Source organism: Monodelphis domestica, chromosome 1, assembly GCF_027887165.1.
Source record: "Monodelphis domestica isolate mMonDom1 chromosome 1, mMonDom1.pri, whole genome shotgun sequence".
NCBI classification, from domain to species: Eukaryota; Metazoa; Chordata; class Mammalia; order Didelphimorphia; family Didelphidae; genus Monodelphis; species Monodelphis domestica.
The window spans coordinates 146,925,265-146,949,404 of record NC_077227.1 but is presented as its reverse complement, the minus strand read 5'-3'; the positions used below and the strand labels follow the sequence as shown (position 1 = coordinate 146,949,404).

The 24,140-nt window shown below is 34.7% G+C and overlaps 1 protein-coding gene across 1 annotated transcript in view; it reads left to right on the top strand.

Annotated features, from left to right (window-relative positions):
* The window catches only part of TRPM1 (transient receptor potential cation channel subfamily M member 1), a 101,935-nt gene extending 83,352 nt beyond the window's left edge, over positions 1-18,583 (top strand). Inside the window, exon 27 of the mRNA XM_056815648.1 lies at positions 15,948-18,583. Coding sequence (XP_056671626.1) covers positions 15,948-17,229 — 1,282 coding nt within the window. The 3' untranslated portion in view covers positions 17,230-18,583. The remainder of the gene's footprint in view (positions 1-15,947) is intronic.
* The last annotated feature ends 5,557 nt before the right edge of the window (positions 18,584-24,140 follow it).

The window sequence follows — 24,140 nt, the reverse complement described above, 5'->3', positions numbered from 1 at the left end:
AGACTAACAGAAGAAGAAATAGATTTCTTAAATAATCCCATATCAGAAAAAGAAATCCAACAGGCCATCAAAGAACTTCCTAAGAAAAAATCCCTAGGGCCTGATGGATTTACCAGTGAATGCTATCAAACATTCAAAGAACAGCTAACCCCAATACTATACAAACTATTTGACATAATAAGCAAAGAGGGAGTTCTACCAAACACCTTTTATGATACAAACATGGTACTAATTCCAAAGCCAGGCAGGCCAAAAACAGAGAAAGAAAATTATAGACCAATCTACCCATGGAATATAAATGCAAAAATCTTAAATAGGATACTAGCAAAAAGACTCCAGCAAGTGATCAGAAGAGTCATTCATCATGATCAAGTAGAATTTATACCAGGGATGCAGGGCTGGTTCAATATTAGGAAAACCATCCACATAATTGACCACATCAACAAGCAAACCAACAAAAATCACATGATTGTTTCAATAGATGCAGAAAAAGCCTTTGATAAAATACAACACCCATTCCTATTGAAAACACTAGAAAGCATAGGAATAGAAGGGGCGTTCCTAAAAATAATAAACAGTAGATATCTAAAACCATCAACTAATATCATCTGCAATGGGGATAAACTAGATACATTCCCAATATGATCAGGAGTGAAACAAGGATGCCCATTATCACCTCAATTATTTGACATTGTACTAGAAACACTAGCAGTAGCAATTAGAGAAGAAAAAGAAATTGAAGGCATTAAAATAGGCAAGGAGGAGACCAAGTTATCACTCTTTGCGGATGACATGATAGTCTACTTAAAGAATTCTAGAGATTCAACCAAAAAGCTAATTGAAATAATCAACAACTTTAGCAAAGTTGCAGGATACAAAATAAACCCACATAAGTCATCAGCATTTCTATATATTTCCAACACAGTTCAGCAGCAAGAACTAGAAAGAGAAATCCCATTCAAAATCACCTTAGACAAAATAAAATACTTAGGAATCTATCTCCCAAAACAAACACAGGAACTACATGAACACAACTACAAAACACTCTCCACACAACTAAAACTAGACTTGAACAATTGGGAGAACATTAACTGCTCATGGGTAGGATGAGCCAATATAATAAAAATGACCATCCTACCCAAACTCATTTATCTATTTAGTGCCATACCCATTGAACTTCCAAAAAATTTTTTACTGATTTAGAAAAAAACATAACAAAGTTCATTTGGAAGAACAAAGGATCAAGGATATCCAGGGAAACAATGAAAAAAAATACAAAGGAATGGGGCCTTGCAGTCCCAGATCTCAGACTATATTATAAAACAGCAGTCATCAAAACAATTTGGTACTGGCTAAGAGATAGAAAGGAGGATCAGTGGAATAGACTAGGGGTAAGTGACCTCAGCAGGACAGTATAAGACAAACCCAGAGAACCCAGCTTTTGGGATAAAAATACACTATTTCATAAAAACTGCTGGGAAAATTGGAGGACAGTGTGGCACCAAGATCAATTCAAAATGGGGATTGATTTGAACATAAAGAAGGAAACTATAAGAAAATTAGGTGAACACAGAATAGTGTACATGTCAGACCTTTGGGAAGGGAAAGATTTTAAAACCAAGCAAGACTTAGAGTCACAAAATGCAAAATAAATAATTTGGAATACATCAAATTAAAAAATACAAACAAAACCAATGTAACTAAAATCAGAAGGAAAGCAACAAATTGGGAAGCAATCTTCATAAAAACCTCTGACAAAGGTTTAATTACTCAAATTTAGAAAGAGCTAAATCAATTGTACAAAAAATCAAGCCATTCTCCAATTGATAAATGGGCAAGGGACATGAACAGGCAGTTCTCAGCCAAAGAAATCAAAACTATTAATAAGCACATGAAAAAGTGCTCTACATCTCTTATAATTAGAGAGATGCAAATCAAAACAACTCTGAGGTATCACCTCACACCTAGCAGATTGGCTAACATGACAGCTATGGAAAGTAATGAATGCTGGAGGGGATGTGGCAAAGTAGGGACACTAATTCATTGCTGGTGGAGTTGTGAATTGATCCAACCATTCTGGAGGGCAATTTGGAACTATGCCCAAAGGGCAATAAAAGACTGTCTGCCCTTTGATCCAGTCATAGCACTGCTGGGTTTGTACCCCAAAGAGATAATAAGGAAAAAGACTTGTACAAGAATATTCATAGCTGCACTCCTTCTGGTGGCCAAAAATTGGAAAATGAGGGGATGCCCTTCAATTGGGGAATGGCTGAACAAATTGTGGTATATGTTGGTGATGAAATACTATTGTGCTAAAAGGAATAATAGAGTGGAGGAATTCCATGGAGTCTGGAACAACCTCCAGGAAGTGATGCACAACAAAAGGAACAGAACCAGGAAATGATTATACACAGAGACTGATACACTGTGGTACAATCGAAGGTAATGGACTTCTCCATTAGGGACAATGCAACGTCCCTGAACAATCTGCAGGGATCTAAAAAACACTATCCACAAGCAGAGGATAAATTGTGGGAGTAAAAACACCGATGAAAAGCAACTGCTTGACTACAGGGGTGGAGGGATATGACTGAGGAGAGACTCTAAATGAACCTTCTAATGCAAATACCAACAACACGGAAATGGGTTCGAGTCAAGAACACATGTGATACCCAGTGGAATCATGCGTCCGCTATGGGAGAGGTGGGGGAGGGGGGAGGAAAAGAAAATGATTTTTGTTTCCAATGAATAATGTTTGGAAATGACCAAATAAAATAATGTTTACAAAAAAAGTATCATTGCTATATACTGTGGATTTATATTTATTCATTTTGGTTTCACCTGAAATGCTAGATATTATAGTTACCCTATAAATCTCAAAAATGTGCGGGTCACAAGAAGATTTTTCATATGCTTATGTGTGTGAATATATATATAATTGAAAATTTATATATGAAAACATATGTATGTGTATGTCTATTCTTTCTATATATCTATATCTATCTATATACATATATATGGCATAGCACTAGAGCTGGTGGCAAGTGAAAAATTAAAGACATTGGACAGAGTCTATAATTTAAGGGGCAAGTTCTTGGAGAAAAAGTTATTGGATTGAAGACATACTTGATCTTGTGAAGGAAACCATTTCTACCTCTAAAAAAGGACAAGATAAAAGATGGGTAGAAACAGATTTTAGAGAGAAGAAAGAAGTCATTAATCATAGTATTAGTCTTCTCCAGAAAAAGGAAAAAGTCAGTTCCTGGGGAGACAAAACAAGTATGAGAATCAGGATAATATATGTGACATAGACCACCCTGGTCCCCATTGCCTAGAAGGCCAGATAGGTTAGATTTCAACAGTTCACTTCTCCAAGACCCTTAAAGAGATTAGGAGGTGTCTAGGCTCTTTGCAGATGGTTCCAACCACCAATGAAAGTTCTTCCTCCACATGAATGAAGTGATGGTCCCCTGTACCTTAGTTTCATTAACTACTAACTAATAGATTCATTTTTACAGAAAATTTTTTTTCAAAAAAGTCTAATTACAAACCTACAAACTTACTTCCCCAACATGTGGAAGGCATAATCTTCCTCTCTCCTGCACATCTGTCTCTGCAGAGGGGAAAAGACATAAGTTCATATTTTATCTCTGTTTCTATAAAGCACAGCCCAATTTAAAGTCCCAAAACCTCACCTTGGGCTCAAATTCTAGGCACTCAGGTTTCTCTGGGCTTTCATGCTAGCCACTTTCAAGTCACCATGGCTTAAACTCTTACCTCTAGCTCCTGAAAATGAGGCCAAACAACATGCCACAGAAACAAATATCCCTAGACACATTTCTCAGGGAGTAGAGGATAATATAAAAGATAGGGAGCAGGGGAAACAGTCCTTCCCCTTTCACAGTTCATGGTACTGATGCTTTAAGTGAACAATGACCTTATAAGAATTTAAATTTAGGTTTTATGCTAAATATGAGAATTCTAAAATAATATTGTGGTTACCAATTAAAAAATATTACTGCTTTAGTCAAAATGACTTTTAGCAGCTTTATTTACAGAGGTGGAAAGAGTGAATTGGAAAAATATAGATAAAGAGACAGAAAGTACTGCCTAGCTACCAATACCCTGAGTTTAATCCTAATGTCTCCAGACTACAAATGTGAATCCAAAAACCAATCTCACCAGAATCCAAAGTCCTAATTAGGAAGCCAAAATCCAAAGAGCCAGGAGACACTGAAGAATCTGCAGAGCACCTTCAGTGCACATGAGGCTAAGACCACCATGAATATCACCAGAACTCATCCCACCAAAGCACCAAAAAACAGAGAGGGTCTCCTCATGGAAGAACCAAGGAAGGAATCACTCCACTCACCACTGCAAGCCAACACAGGATCCAGGGAAAGAGTCTCCTCCTCCAGTCCTGCTCACCAGTGCAGAGAAAATGACTGAATCCTTCAGCTGGTCTTTTAAAAGTAGTCTTCTCAAGGTCACTTACTGTCACTCCTCCACTTTATGGGAACCAATCACAATCTTTCAATTTGCCTGGGGGGGGGGGAGGGTGTTGGCCTCTGGAGTTGTCACTCACTCTAGCAAGTAACTTGTGAAATCTCATACTTAGTGACTGGTAAGGTATTAAGTAGGTGTACTTATGTTTTTGATTGATTAACCTAAACATTGTTGATTAATAGACAAAGAGAGTTTGATTCACTCTTCACAATCTTTATCCTCTAGATACAGCTCATAAGAGTGAAGCAAAAAGAAAGGAACAGCTCAGTCTCACCAACTTTAAATGCATAGAAAGCCAATCAAAGGAAGCTAAACCTGTCCAAGTCATAGATGAAATGGGCTTTATGTTAGGTAAAATGGGCATCACAAAGGGTTCTTCAAGGGTATCTCCATGTTAGGAGAACTGGGCATGCCCAGAGACACCTTGGTTACATGTGAGAAAAGAAAGATTTGAATAAAATGTGAAAGGTTAGCAAGGCAACTAGGTAGCACAGTGGACAGAATGCCAAGCCTGGAATCAAGAGGACCTGGATTCAAATCTGATCTCAGACACTTCCTAGCTGTGTCACCCTAGGCAAGTCACTTAACCCCAATTGCCTAGTCCTTGCCACTCTTTTGTCTTATAACTGATAAGGCAGAAAGCAAAAGTTTTAAAATATATATTTTTAGAATATTGGGAATACCTATTGTGGGATATATCCTAAAATTGATAAATAATTAATAGCATGAATCTGTAGTGGGCCATGTCAATATGGTTTCATGACTTTCTCCGATTAAACCTCTTGGCCTAAGAGCGTAAATGAATATGGGCTATGGGAGCTTATAAATATGTTGATGTAACAGTTAGGAATTAAAAATTAAGAGAGTAAAGACTTCTAGGATGTTAATGATGGTTTCCATTTAGTGAGTAACAAGGGAGTCATAGGAAAAAGCTGTGAATATAGATATTGAAAATACCCAGGATAAATGGCAAAACAGAGTGGTAAAGGAGAACAGTAAATAGGTTTTGAAGTCACTTATAAAGACATTTACTTTATATAAGTTATAAGCAATTTCTCTCTCATCTGAGTTCATAACATTTTATACCCCTACTTATGGATTTAACACATTCTAATATGAGTTGTATTCATCTTTTTTATAGGATGTAATCTCCTCGAAGATAATGATCCTGTTTTATTTATCTTTGTATCTTCCCCAATACATAGTCATTGAATATAATAGATGCTTAAAAATTGTTTGTTGAATGAATGAATGAATGAATGAATAACCTACAGAGTGGAATAGTGAACAAAACATTGGACTAGGAATTTAAGAAAGAATTGTCTTTAAATCTTATTTCTCATATTTTCCATCCATATGATCATTCTCAAGGCATCTGACCTCTCTCAGTCTATTTTCTCATTGTAAAATGGAAATAACAATACCTATAGTACCTACTTCATAGGGTTTTTGTAACAGTAAAATAAGAATCACTTTGTAAACCTTAAAGCACTAAATGAATTTCAGCTATTCTTAGTAGAATTTAAGTACTCAAAAGAAATTAAGCTTGATCCCTCTCTTTCCTTCCCCTCTTCTTAGTGCTTTTCTCGGTGAATTAATATTTACTAAGATAATTTTTTTGTTATTCTCTCAAAAAAGATGGATAAAAATTCATCATTTTCAGATTAAAACTGGTTTAAAATAATCTATCAACTGCAACAAATACATTATCTAGGAAAAAATGGGTTAGAGGAGTTAAGAAATTTAAAATGTACTCTGATTCTGACACTAAAAGCTTTTTTTTTTTTTACTACTAGTTTTTCTTTAGTTTTGAACAAATGAAAACTACAATTACAGAATTGGAGAGGCAAGTCCTACATAAGGAAATGGAAAGAAACAAAAATAACCAGTTTGTGTATTTTATAGTGGATGAGAACATTACTGTCTACAAATCTGGTACATAATTGAAGGGTGAAAATAGTCTTAGACCTCAAGTACACAGAGCTATGAGATTCTAAAGCATGGGTTTCTTCAGGGATCAACTACTATATTATGTTATTTTGTGTTAACATTTGGCCCTGTTATTAAAGAAATGTTTCTATATAATTTACAGAATGCCCTGCAGGTGAATTAAGATCACTGCACATGAAAAGGTGACTATACATGAAACGAATTTTAATAATATGCTTACTATAGGACTTTAAAGTTCTAGGTTTCACATACTTCTGAAAGTCATGCAATTTGGATCTGATACAGTGCAAATATAAATCAAAATACTTTATTATTAGTTTGCATATAGTCTTGGAAGTCATAACATAATATACCTGAATATTATTCAAATTGAAGGTTTTGCTGAAATTTTTAAAATAACATTTTAAAAGTTAAAGCACTTTAAAAGTTAGACATATCAAATTCAAATTGAGTACCCAGAAGAAAAGTGGGTCTGTATATAGATATACAGATTGTTTCTACTCATTTTGCATCTCAGTGATAAAATACTGACTGGTGACAGACCATCAATGATTCATGTAAACTGAGTTGGTAGAGCTATTTAATCCTTAACTTATAAGGACTCATCCAAAATATAATGCTGAAGATGATAGATTTCAATATTGAAAATGATTCCTTAAAGAAATGAAATTTAAAAGGTTAAATTAATTCTAAAGACTATTTGTATATGATTGTTCATTTCAGTTGGTAAAATCAGGCTAACATCTCTCACTTCCATGGCTTAAAGAGAAAAAAGCGAAATTAAATGATAACTAAATATTAGTTATTTATTATTTTTTAATTAATTGTTTATATTTTTATTTATTATATATTATTAATTATAATTGAATATAAAATATTAATAATTAATAATTATATAATTATTGTAATATTAGTTAAATATAAATATTTTGATGAAGTTTTGAAAATCTTAAATGCTCTCAACATAAAGAATAGAGATTCTTCCCAGTGTGTCTCTGAGGAACTCCAGACAGGTGACAAAAGAAATGCAAATGAATGATAAATACTAGGGAGGGGAAGAAACCTTAATGAGATCTGGAGGTGAATTTTAAACCTTTTCAGACTTCATTGTTTTATTGCTTGCTAAATATTTTCAGTTTGTTCCCTTCTGAAAAGTGAACAAGTCTATTGGAACTGGAGAAAAGGATTTTTTGAATTCACTGCCTATACCCTGTCAATGCTTAATATATTTTGCTGATTGCTTTAATTTTCTTTTAATCTAATCAATATCTTTCTGTTACACTGAATCATTTTAATATACTGTGTTTGGGATATAAGATATATTCTATTACATGATCTTGATTTGTACCTTTCCCCTATCACTATACTAAAGAACATATCATTGTGAAAGCCCATAAACACCTTGCACAAATCCTTTTCAGTGGAAAAAACTAAAAGTCCTTAGGGAGACTGAGGTTGTCACCAGATCCATTGAGGTCACATGTTGTCTATATGGCCTTTTTCTTTCATTTTGCCTTTGTTAATTGACACATAGAGATGATGGTTGGACTCCATCAAAACTGGTTACAATTGTATGCAAACTTTGAAGAATGTAATGAGCTAAATATCTCAATTGCTTTAAAGGAGTCTTCAGTATAGATAGATAGATAGATAGATAGATAGATAGATAGATAGATATAGATAAAGATATAGATATTAAAAGTAATGTTGAATTAAAGGTAGAGAACAAAACAGAAGTTCCTGACACAAAAGTTTTATATAAAGCAGGAAGCCTAAGTAGCTTCTGCAGTACAAAGAGGTGGGGTTCTTTTTTGGTTGTTGTTGTTTTTTCTGGACTCCTCTGCGAAATTTTGGCATAATAGCAGTAATAGACTTTGTTAAAAATATCTTTGCCAAGGTTGAAATAATTGCTATATCTGTAAAACTTGTTACAAGTATAGATCAGTTCATAACTTTTTTAAATGTCACACAGCAAGTAGCTATATAAAGACTCATGTTAATCCTATTTAATAGTGGTTTTGTTTGCAATTGTCATTAACTGGGCTATTAGGAATTTTGTTACTTCTTTAAATGTGCATTATCTACTATACTATCATTTTATAAAGCTGTTACTTTGTGAAAATCATTTGCACTCACACAGTGGTTCATGGTCAAGTTGAAAAAGGAAAGGAATCTCATTTTTGTGTGAGAAACCTTTGTATTCTACCTTTCCTTGGCTGACAGAGTGTGCCATTGATTGTAAGATATATATATAGATATAGATATAGATATTAACATTTTTACATTTTATTTTTCTTCCTGGTATGTGCAATACTGTATTTGAGTTTTATTTTTTCTCTCCTTTTTTGAACTCGAAGAGCATGTTACCAGTGTTAAAAAGTTTTTTTTTAAATTTTGTAGTAATATAAGTTTTAAAATGTCCATTAACCCTAATATCAATGTATATCCAAAAAGCTTTAGACTATAGAACAAATGCCATTAATTGTTTAAAAAATTATGGGACTTTGCTTAATGATTCTGTCTGATTCCAGGAGAAGGGAATATAAAAAAGCCACTGCAAAGTGCCAAAAATGCACAAAGCTAACTTTCATAGTACCAATCAAGCATAAGGTCAAAGCGACCCACCAATCCCAGTGGGACTGATAAAATTTTGAGCCAAGACAATGGGGTTTGAAGTTGTGGCTATCTTGACATGTCAGAGGCAGGTCTTCCCTAAGCCCCACATTATACCAAGCACCTAACTTTGGCTGCCATCCTGGCTCCAGTATCCCTGAGAGAAAAGGAAAAATCAAACCAAGAAATGCTATTTCCCAATTTGCTGATGAAATCTGGTCCCTTTTCTGTCTTTCATAGTGTGGAAAACTTTCTGTAGTACTGGTTACTGATTAGGTAAGTGGATAATTACATAAATCACTTTATTTAGGCCCTGATTCAAGGACCTGTTATAGGTTTATTTTTCCTTAAAAATTTTTTTAGACATAAGACTTTGATATTTTATATATCACCCACAAGTTACTTTTTTCCTTTTATTTAGTTTTTTTTTATGTTTTTTATTTTCTTTTGCCAATTGATTCATATACCTCATAACTTAGCCATGCATCCCTGAGTGATCCCTGTGTTTGGGGGGAGTACTATGTTATTGTTGTGAACTTTTATTTGAATTTGAGCCTAATTTAGAACAAGAGACTACCTCCTCGAATCCAGAAGGTGCATTTTTTGGAGAAGGTGCAACAAAAATACCTGCAGAGACCACATGCTGCACCAGAAGATCCAGAGTGAATTTTGGGATGTGCTAAGTTAAACTTGGCAGGGTTAAATGCATTTATTTCGAATGTATACTCTTATGCCAAAGGGGACTGCCCCCAAATTGACTTTTTGTCAATGTGCCTAGCAATCATTGGTTTTGTTCTCTTTCCCTTTTATCCACAAATTATTGCAATTTATAAGTTGGTTATGTTTAAAATGATTCCTTTGGGGAGACTGGTCTCCCAGAGGATCACAGGGGAAGTGTAATTAGAAAAAATCTTGTACCTTTGTACTCTATCTCTCAGAATTCTTTTTAATCTCCTAGCATACCTTTCCCTTCTCCACATCACATGGTCACATTTATATAAAAGTTTTGGTAACTCCTCCCTCCTGCTCTATTGTTAGTTAGGTCCTATTTTATTCTAACATTTTTATGAACAAATTTTTATTAAATATAATATTTGGAGTTATTGTATATTAATTTTAAAATCTACAAGGGTGTGAACTTTTTCTGTTAGTGACTTACTAAGTGTTAAGTAGGAGTACTTTAAGTTCTTGATTGATTAACTTAAAATAGACAAAGGGAATAAAAATTCCCTTTCCCAATCTTGAATCAGTCCATCACAGGTTGGATACTCCCTATTGTCCCAATCTGTGGGTCAAGCCAGAGGCAATACCCCTCAAATAAAAGAACCAGAAGGGCAACTCCATGGCGTAGTAATGGGATAGGATGTTAGTGGAGGCAAAAATCAGTCAATGAAATTCAATCCAAAGCTATTTCTGGGGCAACTTGACAAAAACAGCAAAACAACTTTAGTTACAGTATGAAAAGTTAAGTCATACAAGTAGCTCTCAGTCTCTGAAAAAGTTGTGGGTGGTGTATTATGATTCTTTTTCTAAAGAGAAGAGTAGAAAAAAAATTCCTTCTTATTACAGCAGGTTTTACATTTCTTAGGCAGAATGAAAAGACTGAAAAACTGAGAGATGACAATTCAAATTGAACAAACTGCCACGAAAACAAATCCCCCCCCCCCTTATTTTAGGTAAAAAATTGGTAATCCAGGCGCTTTCTACAAGAAACTCAATGCCATTTCAACTGAACCTATGATCTTATTGATTCTTCATTTTCTTCCAAATATGTAGTTGGTAAACTGTTTATCCTTACCCAATATATTCATCATCTATTTTCTCTCAAAAATTTGCAATGAAGATGAATACAATCTGAGGGAGGTTTTTATTGCTTTTTTTCTTACTTAAATTTGTTGCCTATTTTTCAGCATTAGAAGGATACCACTGAAGAATTCTGTCCATCTTCCATCTCTCAACTTTGCCACACTATCAATCCACTTTCTCTAATTGTAATATGGTTCTTTGATGACATCTGAATTCTTATTAGTTATATGTTGCAGCTTGCTCACACCTTTCACACCTTCTGTATGATACTAATTTTTAGTTTTGGGGAGTCATTTACATTTCATGTCTTGTAACCATACAAAGACTCCAGTAAAATATTGGCATTTAGAAGACAGGCCTTTACTTTCATGGGAAGAGTTTTGTAAATGTCCTGAGAACAATTCAGCTTTAGCACTCTGGGCCCAACAGGTTGTCTATTTTGTCTATTCTAGAGAGAGACATACTGTTTGACAAGCTACAGAGAGTGTCTATCCAAATCTGTGCAACAGACATTCTTCATCCACTAAATCTTTCTCATGTTAATGGAAAATCCAAATTCCTTTCAATATGGAACTTCATACAATCAATTTTATTATCCAAAAATAGGAGCATCTGAAGTACTTGACAAAAACCTTCAATGAATCTCTTCCATCAAAATAACAAATACCTTTAGCAAACATACATCCTTCAGTTTAACTTCTTATCAGAGAGCCATTGAACAAGTTTATTTCTATTTTTAGATCTTTCAAGTAATCTGGAATAATTTAATGTATGGATGAGAAATATACTGTGAAAGAATCTGTGAAACAATGTTCTGTTCTACCGAATGAAATGCTGTTTTGTAATGAACCATAAGTAAAAAGGTTAAATTCTCTTTTTCAGTTAATGGTAAAGATAGAGTCCATTTTTGCATATTGTTTATGATAGCCTCCTCATTGTCTACTAATAGACTCATCAAGGCTATCCTTGATTTCTTTACTCCAATTATTCTTTTTTAATTTTTTTAATTTTGAAATTTTAAAAAATTAATTAATTTATAATATTTTCCCATGGTCACAATATTCATGTTCTTTCCCTCCCCTTCCCCACCCTCTCCCATAGCCATTGCACAGTTCCACTGGGTTTTACATGTATCATTGATCAAGACTTATTTCCATATTATTATTTACACTAGGATGATTGTTTAGAGTCTATATCCCCATCAGCCCATGTGATCCAGCAGTTGTTTTTCTTCTGTGTTTCTACTCCCACAGTTCTTCCTCTGAATATGGATAGTGTTCTTTATCATAAGTCCCTCCAAATTGTCCTGGATCATTGCATTGCTGCTAGTAGAGATGCCTATTACATTTGATTGTACCACAGTGTATCAATCTCTGTGTATAATGTTTTCCTGGTTCTGCTCCTTTTATTCTGTATCAATTCCTGGAGGTTGTTCCCATTCACATAGAATTCCTCCAGTTCATTATTCCTTTGAGCACAATCATATTCCATCACCAACATATACCACAATTTGTTCAGTCATTCCCCAATTGAAGAGCATCCCCTCATTTTTCAATTTTTTGCCTCCACAAAGAGTACAGATGTAAATATTTTGGCACAAGTCTTTTTCCTTATGATCTCTTTGGGGTATAAACCCAGCAGTGGTATGGCTAGATCAAAGGGCAAACAGTCTTTTAGCTCCCTTTTGTCCTAAAAGATTTTTTATAGTTTTTCATAAAGTTTTTTTTTTTTTTAAAACCCTTACCTTCCGTCTTGGAGTCAATACTGTGTATTGGCTCCAAGGCAGAAGAGTGGTAAGGGCTAGGCAATGGGGGTCAAGTGACTTGCCCAGGGTCACACAACTGGGAAGTGTCTGAGGCCAGATTTGAACCTAGGACCTCCCATCTCTAGGCCTAGCTCTCAACACACTGAGCTACCCAGCTGCCCCCTTTCATAAAGTTTTTATATGGATGAGAGAGCAGAACAAAGGTTGATATTTATTAATGGTCTTTGAGTCACCTTTTGGGGTAATAGTAAGTGCCTCATGTTTCCCCATTCTTTTGCTATCTTCCCCTCCTTGAGATATTTTTTTAAACCCTTAGCTTCCATCTTAGAATCAATACTGGGTATTGGGTCTAAGGCAGAAAAGTGGTAACGACTAGGCAATGGGGATTAAGTGACTTGACCAGGGTCCCACAGCTAGTAAGTATCTGAGGTCACATTTGAACCCAGGACCTCCTTTCTATGGACCTGACTCTCAAACCACTAAGCCACCAGCTTCCCCCCTTGAGATAATTTTTAAATTGGTCCTTCCATCCCCTCATAGTTATATTATCTCTGGCACAGATCTCCTCTCTATACACTTGGTCCAATCCATTCGCTTTATCTGTATCTGTTCTTTTAAGTGTCATTTCTATCCCTTCTATTAGTACGTACTGGACTGTAATTTTAAGGTCCATTTAAGGTGATATGTGATTCATCTACTACTTCACCAATCACTTTCTTCTCAACTCTGCAATCTGGCTTCTGCTTCAGCCAGCCTAAGGAAACTACTTTCTTTGAGATTACCTCTTAATCATCAAATCTTGTTGCCTTTTTTTATTACTCATAATCCTTAATATCTCTGCTGCTTTTGACACTGTTGAACACACCCCTTCCTCATTGGATAAGTGATCTTTTCTCAGCTTCACAGATATACTACCTTGGTTTCCTCTCCATCCTCCAAAACCATTCCTTCTATATCTCCCTTGCTACATCCTTATCTTCTTCTTGAAACCTATACTGAACATGATTATTTCCCTTGGGTATATTATGTTCTTGTTTCTTTTGTATAATGACTTCAGATTCACTCCTCTATGAAGATTAGATAGATAGATGAATGGATAGATAGATATAGATATAGATATAGATATAAATATAGATATAGATATAGCTTCAGTCTTGGCCTCTCTTATGAATCAACATTTCCAACTGCCTACAAAGAATCTCTACATGCAACTAATAAAGAGAAAGATGGAAGGTGGATCCAGCTTCAGGTGGCTTGGCATAAAAATGCTTAAGTAGAATTAAAAAATGAATGTAGTTAGTTGCATGAACTTTGTAAAACTCAAGTCCCCAAATATTAATCTGGTATTGAACATTTCTACCCAACATCATATTTTCTTCCTCTCCTTATTTCATACTGGATATTCAGTTCTGCTTCCTAAGCTGGTTCTCCAGCTAAACATCATAACCCTTTCTTCCAAACTATTCACTTTAGCTCCCTTCTGGATACAGGTCTTCTACCTGCCTTGGAGCTCTCAACTTTGAGCCACTAAAAACCTTATATTCCAATCTACATGGTCTCTGGAGTCTATGGGAACAGAATGGAAATAATTTATATTGTACATTTCCTTTGCTCTTTAAGAAGTTATGTAAATCTTGTATGGTTTACATCTGTGGTATTTAAACTATGCTCTATGAAATATTAGAATTCTATAGAAAATTCTCAGTGGTTCTAGAGCAAAAACATTTAACAGAGACACTGTGGTCCCCTTTGGTTATAGAATATAACCTCATTAATTCAATATTGATCTATTCAAAATAATGAATGATTTGAGGAAACATTTCCCAGCTTACTAAATATTATTTTATTAGAAAATATAATGATCTAAATGTGATAAATTGGAAGTACATTCCCTCAGTCCTTTGAATTTCAAAGTAATTTAGATTTTATTATATGTTATTTTGCTATCACAATGATAATTGCTGATATAATCCATTTGAATGTAAGTTCCTTGAAGGTAAAGGTTATCTTTTGAAATATTTAAAATAGCTGAAGATATAAACTGTAGTGAGTTAAAATGGTGGAAGATATAAATTGTGCTAGATATAAGACTGGGTGAGTAAATTTGATCGCAGAAAATATGTTTCACTACAGTGTCTTGGTTTTTTAATCAAATATAAGGTGGTCGCCAGGGAATATATTCCCAATCATGAATATGCCCAAGTCAACTGGGTTTTATAGAGACTTTAATTAATAATACAATGAGGAATTAAAGAAAGAGAGAAAGAGTAAGAAAGGAATAAGTATGAAGGGCCTTAAGCCAACATGGCCTAGACCTGAGTCTTAAGAGAGAGAGATCAGTCAGTCAGTCTTTTATCACTCACCATAAGATTTGTCCAAGTAAGGGATTCAGAGGGACAGAGTCTCCCCATAGGGAGTTCCAGCCAGAGTCAGCCTCCCTTGAGAGACCTCCTTAGAGAATTCCTCCAAGAGCTCCTCTCAAGCGATCTCCAAAAGAATTTCCTTCCAAAATCCTCCAAAAGCCTCCTAAAGCATCATCTCAAGAGCTTTCTCAAGCGATCCTCATAAGACCTTTCTCCAAAAGGATTGTCTTCAAGAGATTCTGCTTTTTCTTATATAGGGGGTTTTCTCCTATGTCACCTCCCCTAAGTCTTCCATCTACAAATCACAGTAGATGTTTTCTAAAGGACAGCCCATTACTGCTGGGTCGACTAATCCCCTCAGTAAGTCTGAACCAGAGAAAACACAGCTGAGTCGACTAATCCCCTCAAGAGAAAACCTCTGAATAAGTTTTAACCTCTGAATAAGTTTTCACCTCTTTGCTCCTGGCAAGTTTACAAATTGCCCGACCTTTATAGGTACCTAGCATCCCATTGTATCAATTCTAAAAACAGGCATGGCTCAAAGAACTCCTTGCCTCATTATAAGTATGGATCTAAGTACTTTCATTGTTTAGGAAGGAGTTTTCTCCCCTAAAGCAGTCTTAAGTACGGGTGGAGTAGAGGTCCTCCCATTTCTGATCCTGGTGAGTTCTCACAGTCAAAATGGGGAATGTTCCCAGTAGGGAATTGTTCCAATTGAGAATTCCCCATTGGGGAAAATTTTTAACATTCACAAGTCTGAGAAATTTCAAGATTTACACTTTTGATACATAGTAGTTGCTTAACTATTTATTTATTAATTGAAATGATCATAGATGAGCATTTTAATTTAATGTTTCATGATTTTTAAAAGCCTAAAAAATCACAATATTATATTACTTCTTTAAACTTTTAATACATTCAGTCTATTATTTTCTATTCAACAGAGTTGAAAACATGTCAATGAGGTTAGAAGAAGTAAATGAAAGAGAACATTTTATGAAAACTTCACTACAAACTGTGGACCTTCGACTCTCTCAACTGGAAGAACTATCAAGTAGAATGGTGAATGCTCTTGAAAAGCTTGCGGGAATTGATAAATCTGAGCTGGTACCAACACGTTCCAGAGCATCTTCAGAATGTGATGCAACTTTTCTTCTAAGACAAAGTAGTATCAATAGTTCTGATGGCTATAGCATGTATCGATATCATTTCAATGGAGAAGAGTTATTTTATGAGGATAGCATCATTCCTCTGTCACCAGGTCCTGGATTGCGTAAAAAAACCTGTTCATTTCGCCTAAAGGAAGAGAAGGATGGTCAGGAATCAAGGATGCATTTGGTACCAGAATGTCAGGAAAGCCTTTGTATGATATCCAACACAAATATATCAAAGACACAAGATTGCTGTAAGATCACATTAGGCGATATACAGAATGATTTACCAAACTCTGGTCCAAATATTGGTATTTCAGCTGAAGAAGATGAAAAATTTGGAAATTCAAAAAATGATGAAATTATTTCCCAAGGCTTAAGTCAAACAGATATTATAAATGGACAGGCCAGATCAGATTTTCAGAACACTCAGTTAAAAGTAGACAAGACAAAGTTAGAAGGAGCAATTTCTTACCCATTAGACAAAACAAAAGTAACACGTTACTACCCTGATGAAACTTTAAAGACAACTATGAAGTCTAGAAGCTTTGTTTTTTCCCATGAAAGAAAGCTAATTGGAGGGGTTAATAACTGGAGTACAGATTATAGTTCAATTATGGATCAAGTATGCCCTACAACAGTTGAACAGTGGACTACAGAATGGAAATACCAAATAGAAAAGAAAATTTCTCAATCCCATAGTACAGATTTCCCTTTAAATGTTTCTGAAGCTGCAATGCAAGCAGAACAAAAAGAGCACTTAACAGACACAGAAGATGAAATTGATGTTACAGAAGCAGTTCCCAAAGCCTCTCGTTCTTCTCTAGCTGTTATTGGCAGAACTGCAACTACCACAGAAAACTTATTGTCTGTGAAACCACACAGGCCTGGTGGATTCCAATCTGTAAGGTCCAAAAGTTTACATGCTCATTCTCGGACTGCTAAGTCCATTCAGGACAAATTGGACAGACCAGGGCATGCCAGCAGTGTAACTAACCTAGTAGTTGTGTCTGATAGTAAAGTAGAAACACAAAAAGCTAAACAAGAGAAAGCCTCCACAGAGACTGAATGTTAAAGCAATTTTGTAAAAAAATTGACAAGTACTATCTGATCACTTAAGACATACAGAACTTAGCATAGCTTTCAAAAATTATTCATAATTTTGGGAACTAATTTTGCATTTATTTTTAAATAAAATACTAATTCCCCAAGCTTAAAGCACTATTATGTTGAATCAAAGCTGTAACACATCAAGGAAATGTATTGACATCTTTTATTTTTATATCACTCATTCTCCAATATATTCACTCACCCAGAAAATTATCATTAATAACAAATACTAGAAAAGAAAGAGAAAAAAAGCCCTTCAGTTAAACAAACATTGACTGAATCCAATGATATATTTGATGTTCCCTCACCATAAGTACTCAACTCCACTTCTGCAAAGAAGAGAGGTGTTCTCATATGTCTTCTTCAGAGTCAAACTTGGTCAGTATAACCAACAGTTTAGGATACTTTTTAAAGAATTTAGTGTTCAGGAAGAATAGAGCTAAATGAAACTAAAAATCAAAGAACCACACAATGAGCTGAGAGGCACCTTAGAGATGAATATAATAAAGTAAGAAAAAATAGTTAATCAACATACAAGAGTCAACAAAGTCCTTATTTCTAAGAGTAACTAGCAGTGCTAAAGATTAAAAATATGAAAACCACTGCCACATGCTCCTTATATAGGAAAAAAATGAAGCAAAAGTTAAAAACAGGAGAAAAAAGATAGGATGCAGAAGAAAAGGAGGAAGATATAGATCCACAAAGTGCTTGTAGTAGAACATCCAGTGGACTAAGAGCTAGAAGACCCAGGTTTAAATATCAATTCTATAGGAAAGTCACTTAACCATAATACTTGCACTACCAAGCACTTGCAGTTGTGAGGAAAATGCTTTGTGAATTGTAAAGCACCATGTAAATGCCAGCTATTATTATAATTAGGGGAGTGGTATAAAGCATCTAAAATTTGCCAAAGCACTAGTAATTGAAGTTGTCTATTTCCATCTCAGAGAATGTTTTGCTTCCCCTCCCTCCCTACAAACTCTTATCTTCTGTGTTAGTATCTGTTCTAAGACAGAAGGATAATTGAGGACTAGGCAATTGGGGCTGGATGACTTGCTCAGGGGACATAGCTAGGAAGTGTCCAATGCCAAATTTGAACCCAGATCCTCTGGATTCCAGGCCTTGTGCTCTGTCTACTATCCTACCTAGCTGACACTAGAGAATGTTTTAAATTCTACAGAGAACCCACTATATCTGTTTTAAAATTGCACAACAGTAAATATAATTTTATTATATATTATATAATAAAAATAATAGTAAATATAAAAAATAATTTTATTTTTTAATACTTATTTTATAACAACCAAGATTTTTGTTAATTAAATACAGGACCTAATAATGGGTAGTTTTCTCTACACAAACCTATAAATAACTTGTTTGTACAATTTATTTGCTTATTGTTTTCCCACTTAGATGATGAACTCCTTCAGGACAGAGACTGGCTTCTTTTTGTATCTCCTGAACTTAGCACAGTGACTGGCACACAGTAGGCACTTAATAAATTCTTACTAATTAATACAATAAGATTACCAATAGCTCTAAATTATGCCTGTATAATAGGTCCATAGTTAGAGATAAAACTCAAAGACATTGGTTTTTTTAAATTCCTAATTCTCTCCTTTTAGTCTCAAGAAACTTCCCTTTTTACCTTTCCTCTCTATCCTACCCCTTCAAATGAAGGTTTATGTTTAAGGATCACTGAACTGGAGCCAGCAACTTGTGAGCAACAAGACTAGTCAGGCTGACCTTGGCAAAAAGTGAAGGTAATACATGTCTTGGACACTCTGCTACCTTTGCTTTTGCCAATTCTCTACCAGCCCTGCCCCTAAGAATTTTCCCCCACATGTACAATCTTTTAAACTAATTAAATAATGTGTTAGCTAATAAGAGTTTCAGCTATTTCAGCTCCCAGGATAATAATTTATCATAATGTCTTCAAAATCCAGAGGAATAATCCTTAGTGGCAAAATTTCTGGCACTGAAGAAGATTCTTGGGACAAGAGGAGACCTTTCTGTAACTGTACAAATTACTATCATGAGTAGCCATCTACACTGCCCCCTTGTGTAAGACTAACAGTTTTCCCAATTATTAAAACACTGCCTACTGGTAGAAGTTGGATTTTTCTTTCTTTCTTTTCTTTTTTTTTAAGGATTTGGAATTTAGCTTTATAAATAAAGTATTTTATATATTGTGATTTGGAATTGACATCTATACTATAGTTAATGCCGATTTTATATAACTATATAACATAAAATTGGTTTTTAGATCATGTCTTTTATTATTTTTTTCTCTATCTGCTTCATTGTCAAACCAGGTATTTGTAGCATTTTTCTAAATATAATAACTTGAAGAAATAGGCTGTACTTTTAAATTTAGCACACTATATGTATATAGTGTTGCTCTTTTAGGCATTTTATAAATTACCTTAAATCACTTATTTGTTTGGTCAAGTTATTTCACTAAGATAAAATTAAATTCAAAATTACTAGAAATAATGTAGAAAAATTGTTAAAAATCATAACTACATATATAAAGGGACTGTGATAGGTAAAATGCCTTTTGAACTAGAAATATAATAGAAATTAGAAAGGCTTTGTAATTAGCAGACAACTGATTTAACAAATGATTAAGAACTCAATTCCCAAGTGTGAATTTTAAGATCAAATAAGGAAAAGATATTTATGTTCAAGATCATAAATTCTTTAATGTAATTAGGTATACCTCTCCATAATGATGTCCTATAATTTGGGTAAAGCATTGTAGGATAGCTATTATGTATTTTCTTAATTATTATTATTATTATTTTTAAACTCTCATCTTCCATCTTGGGGATTAAGTGACTTGCCCAGGGTCATACAGCTAGGAAGTATCTGAGGTCACATTTGAACCCAGACCTTCCATCTCTAGACTTGGCTCGCAATCTACTGGGCCACCTAGCTGCCCCCTACTTTCTTAACTATTAAGAGATTAAACTACTTTTGTTACTATATTCTCTTCACATATAAAAAATATATTTTAATAATATACTTCAATACTAAATGGTACTTTTTCAAAGTACCAATTAAAACACATTTAATAATACACCATTGGAAAAAAGAGTCTTATTCAACAAAACTGGAATTACTGTTTTCTATTCTAAAAGATCTGGTTGCAAATCTCAAAGAGTACTTGTGCAATGATCAGCTAAAAAGTTCATATTGGTTGGCATAAAAAGATGTTTTATATATAACTGACAGGAGTAGGCAGCTGCTAGTCACAGAGGAAATTGGTCAATTCCTATAACCAGTTCCCCATGAAGCAACCAGCTGCCTAGTTCAGTCAACCATAAATAGTCCTTCTCTCTTCTTCTCCAGAAGAATTTTTATGCTGGGCAAATAGGGAAAAATGCTGACTTCGTTTATATTACTAACTGTGGAGTTTGAAATGAAAACTCTCATGTAATTTGTCCTGCAAATTTAAGTACAACAAATTGGTAAAGCCATATACAAGTTTAATTCCTTAAGTGGCTTTCCAGAGTTAATATGAGTTATTAAGAATCCAGTTTTACCGTTATCAAGCAGAACTTTGCTTAGTCTGGGACTTTAAATGGATATCAGAAATCTTCCTACTTACTTTGTACCCATTTCATCTGATCAGATATAATCAGATCAAATCACTGGAACACAGGGGTTCCCAATCCAAAGATGTGAACTTGTCTTGAAAATATCTTGATAACTATATTTCAATATAATTGGCTTCATCTGTAATCCTATGTGCCTAATTTTATGCATAGAAAAACAATTATCTGAGGAGTCCATAGGTTTTGCCATACTTTAAAAGGGATAAATGGCACAAAAAATGTTAAGAAGCCCATTTTTAAAATAAAAAATAGGTAGCAATAGTTACCTAAGTATTCCTTACTTATGTGTGAAGTGGAAATTGAGGGAACCTTGAAAATTTCAAAGTACACCCTCTTTAAGCACTCTTCAAATATAATGCTTTACTGAGAGAGAGAAATGGAGGGCACTGTCTCAAGTGATTGACCTAAGACAACTTACACACTCACACACACACACATACACACAGGATTTACAGAGAAAACTGGGGGCACTGCTTCAAGACATTGACCTAAGACAACTGCTAAAAATTCACAGAAAAACTCTTATTTATGGGAAAATCCTGATACAATCAAGCCACCCTGAAGGGATTATAACATTTTTACAATGGCTGGAGACAGAGGTTTTAATTCAGAAATAAAGGACAGGAATATTATAAAAAGAGAAGAGGAATTCAAGGCTGGATTGGCTGGGGGAGGCCAAAGTCCTCATTCCAGCCTTTTAGGTCTTGACTTCCTGAGAGAAAATCCCAGGGCAAAAGGGTCTAAGATGAGGTCAAGTTCTGAAATCCCCCTCAGGAAAGTGTCCTACAGGAAGAAGGGGGATGGTGGGTGATGGTGGGTGATGGTGGTGGAGTAATCTTGTCTCAAAGGGAGTTTGATGGGGGGGGGGGAACTAGCTTTACTAACAAATATTAATAACTATTACCTTGAGAATAATACACTAATTTCTTACTCCACACCCTTACCAAAAAAAAAAAAAAGAATTTCACCTCCAAGAATTGGTTTTATTATATCCTTTCACACTGCACCAAAATTCTAGGACATGGCTTTTGGTCTGAATTAGCTACAATGCTCAAGTATATTGTGTGCGGTTATAGGTGAAAATACTGATTTAATTTTACAGTCTTGTTAATTAATAATTTAGCATTGAACACTGTCTTCTCCTTCCGGTTTCTATTTCTCAGTTCCTACCTTTGGACATAGTTGGCAATGACGTATATTTACATTTGGTACCTGTTCCTAAGAATGATTGGAGTATTCTTTACAAACAGTATGCTCACAATATAACACAAATTTAAAACCATTTACTAGTCATATCAATATAAGATTCACAACCAAAGTCAGTGGATATGCTATACACTTGTATTACTTTCTACCATCTCTTCAAGTACATCATTATACTCTAGTTACCTTTTCTTCTAGGCCTCTCAAGAATTTTTCCCAAGAAAACATGTGGAGTCATTTATTTGGCAAACCTCTGGACAGATTACTAGTCCCAGAAAACACTATAATTTAGGTGAGAGGTCAGAAAAAGATGGAGATTTGGGAATCATCAGTATAGAAGTGCTAACTAAACTCAAGAAAAATCAGAGGTCTGAAAATTGACTTTTAGGGAATATTCAAAGTTAGGAGGTAGAATCAGTCAGTCATAGAATTTAAATCAATAACCATTTATTTATTAAGCACCTAGATGTAAATCTTGTTAGGCAAAAGACTAAGAGGAGGTGGGCTTAGAGATCTCAACTCCTCCCCTAGAAATCTCAACTCCTCCCCTATTACTTCTTTACAGAAAGGATGGAGAGCTAATTTTCAGGTGTACAGATCCAACAACTTCATCCAGCTAAGGAAATATGGCAGAACAACCCTTTTCTGGTATGTTAAGAAGTTAAACATTAGCAAGCTTATTTAGTTCAGCTTCTTTTAGCAGTCTTTGGCTAGAAAAATATGTTGTCTCAATTGTTTTCAGTGCTCTTTCCCCTATTGTGGACCTGGTCACCCCAAATTTTGGTCTGTCTAGCAAGGACAAAGAAGGCTTATGCTTTCAAAGGCCTTAGGCCAGTGATGACAAACCTTTTAGAGATTGAGAAACTGCAATCCTCAAGCTACATGTGAGCTGCCCCTTTACCCCAGACATTTGAGGGAGGAAGCGCTTCCACTGGGCTGCTGGGCAGTGGCTGAGTAGGAGGGGGCTTGATGTGGGGGCGGGGGAAGTCCTAGGTTCACCTTAGGGAGAATGTTTTTATTTATAGATAAAGGTCTTCTTCCTGCCTTAAAAAAAAAAAAAGACAGATCCAATTTCTTATTGCTTTGAGGCTTAAGACTAGTAGCTTCAATTTGAGATTAGGGGGTTTCGGGAAATGGTTTCACATAGAAATACTGCTAATAAATAATTCAGTTCACTATTAATTTTTCTTGAGGTGCTGGTGTCAAACTCAAATGGAAACATATTTCTGTAGGTTTCATACCAATTTAGAAAGCCACAAATGTTTTTTCGTGTATTTAGGTGGCTCAGTGGATAAAGTGCCTAGTTCTGAAGTTAGGAAGAATTATCTTTCTGAATTCAAATCTGACTTCGGATTTACTAGCTATGTGACTCTGGACAAGTCACTTAACCCTGTTTGCCTCAGTTTCCTTATCTGTTAAATGAGCTAGAGAAGGAAATGGCAAACCACTCCAGTTTCATTGTCAAGAAAATTCTAAATGGGATAATGAAGAGTTGGACAGGACTCTACAAAATGTCCTATATTTTTATTTACTTCAAACTCCTGAGTTTTGCAGGTCTAGAGTTTGACACTTTTTTGCTCTAGGCAATCAAATCTTTAAAAGGATTAATCACAGTTTCATTAGAACAAGATTAAAAATCTTCACAAAAGTTCGAGTAGCTGAGGCCAAAAACTGCACAGAAAGCAAAGATAACTTTATTTCTGGAGGTCAAATTCCAAGACAATTAGGTTTTAGAAAAAAAGAGGAACTCTGACTTCCTGTGAACTTTAAAATTTCAGTTATTTCTATTGTCGTGCACTGATAATTTGTGATATTTTTAGTACTAAATTAAATTTTTATAATAACACCATTCAGTATATCATGACATTCTAAAAGAGTGATTTTATTATTGAAAGTACAAAAGTGATCTAGTTATATTGCAATGTTTCAGAGAAAGCCCTGTAACATGAAACCGAAAAGCAAAATCTAGTTATTTCTGTTATTGTGGAACCATAGAATTTCTGTTTTGGAAAGGAATGCAATGGCTGTCTTGTTTAATACTATTTGCAAGTAT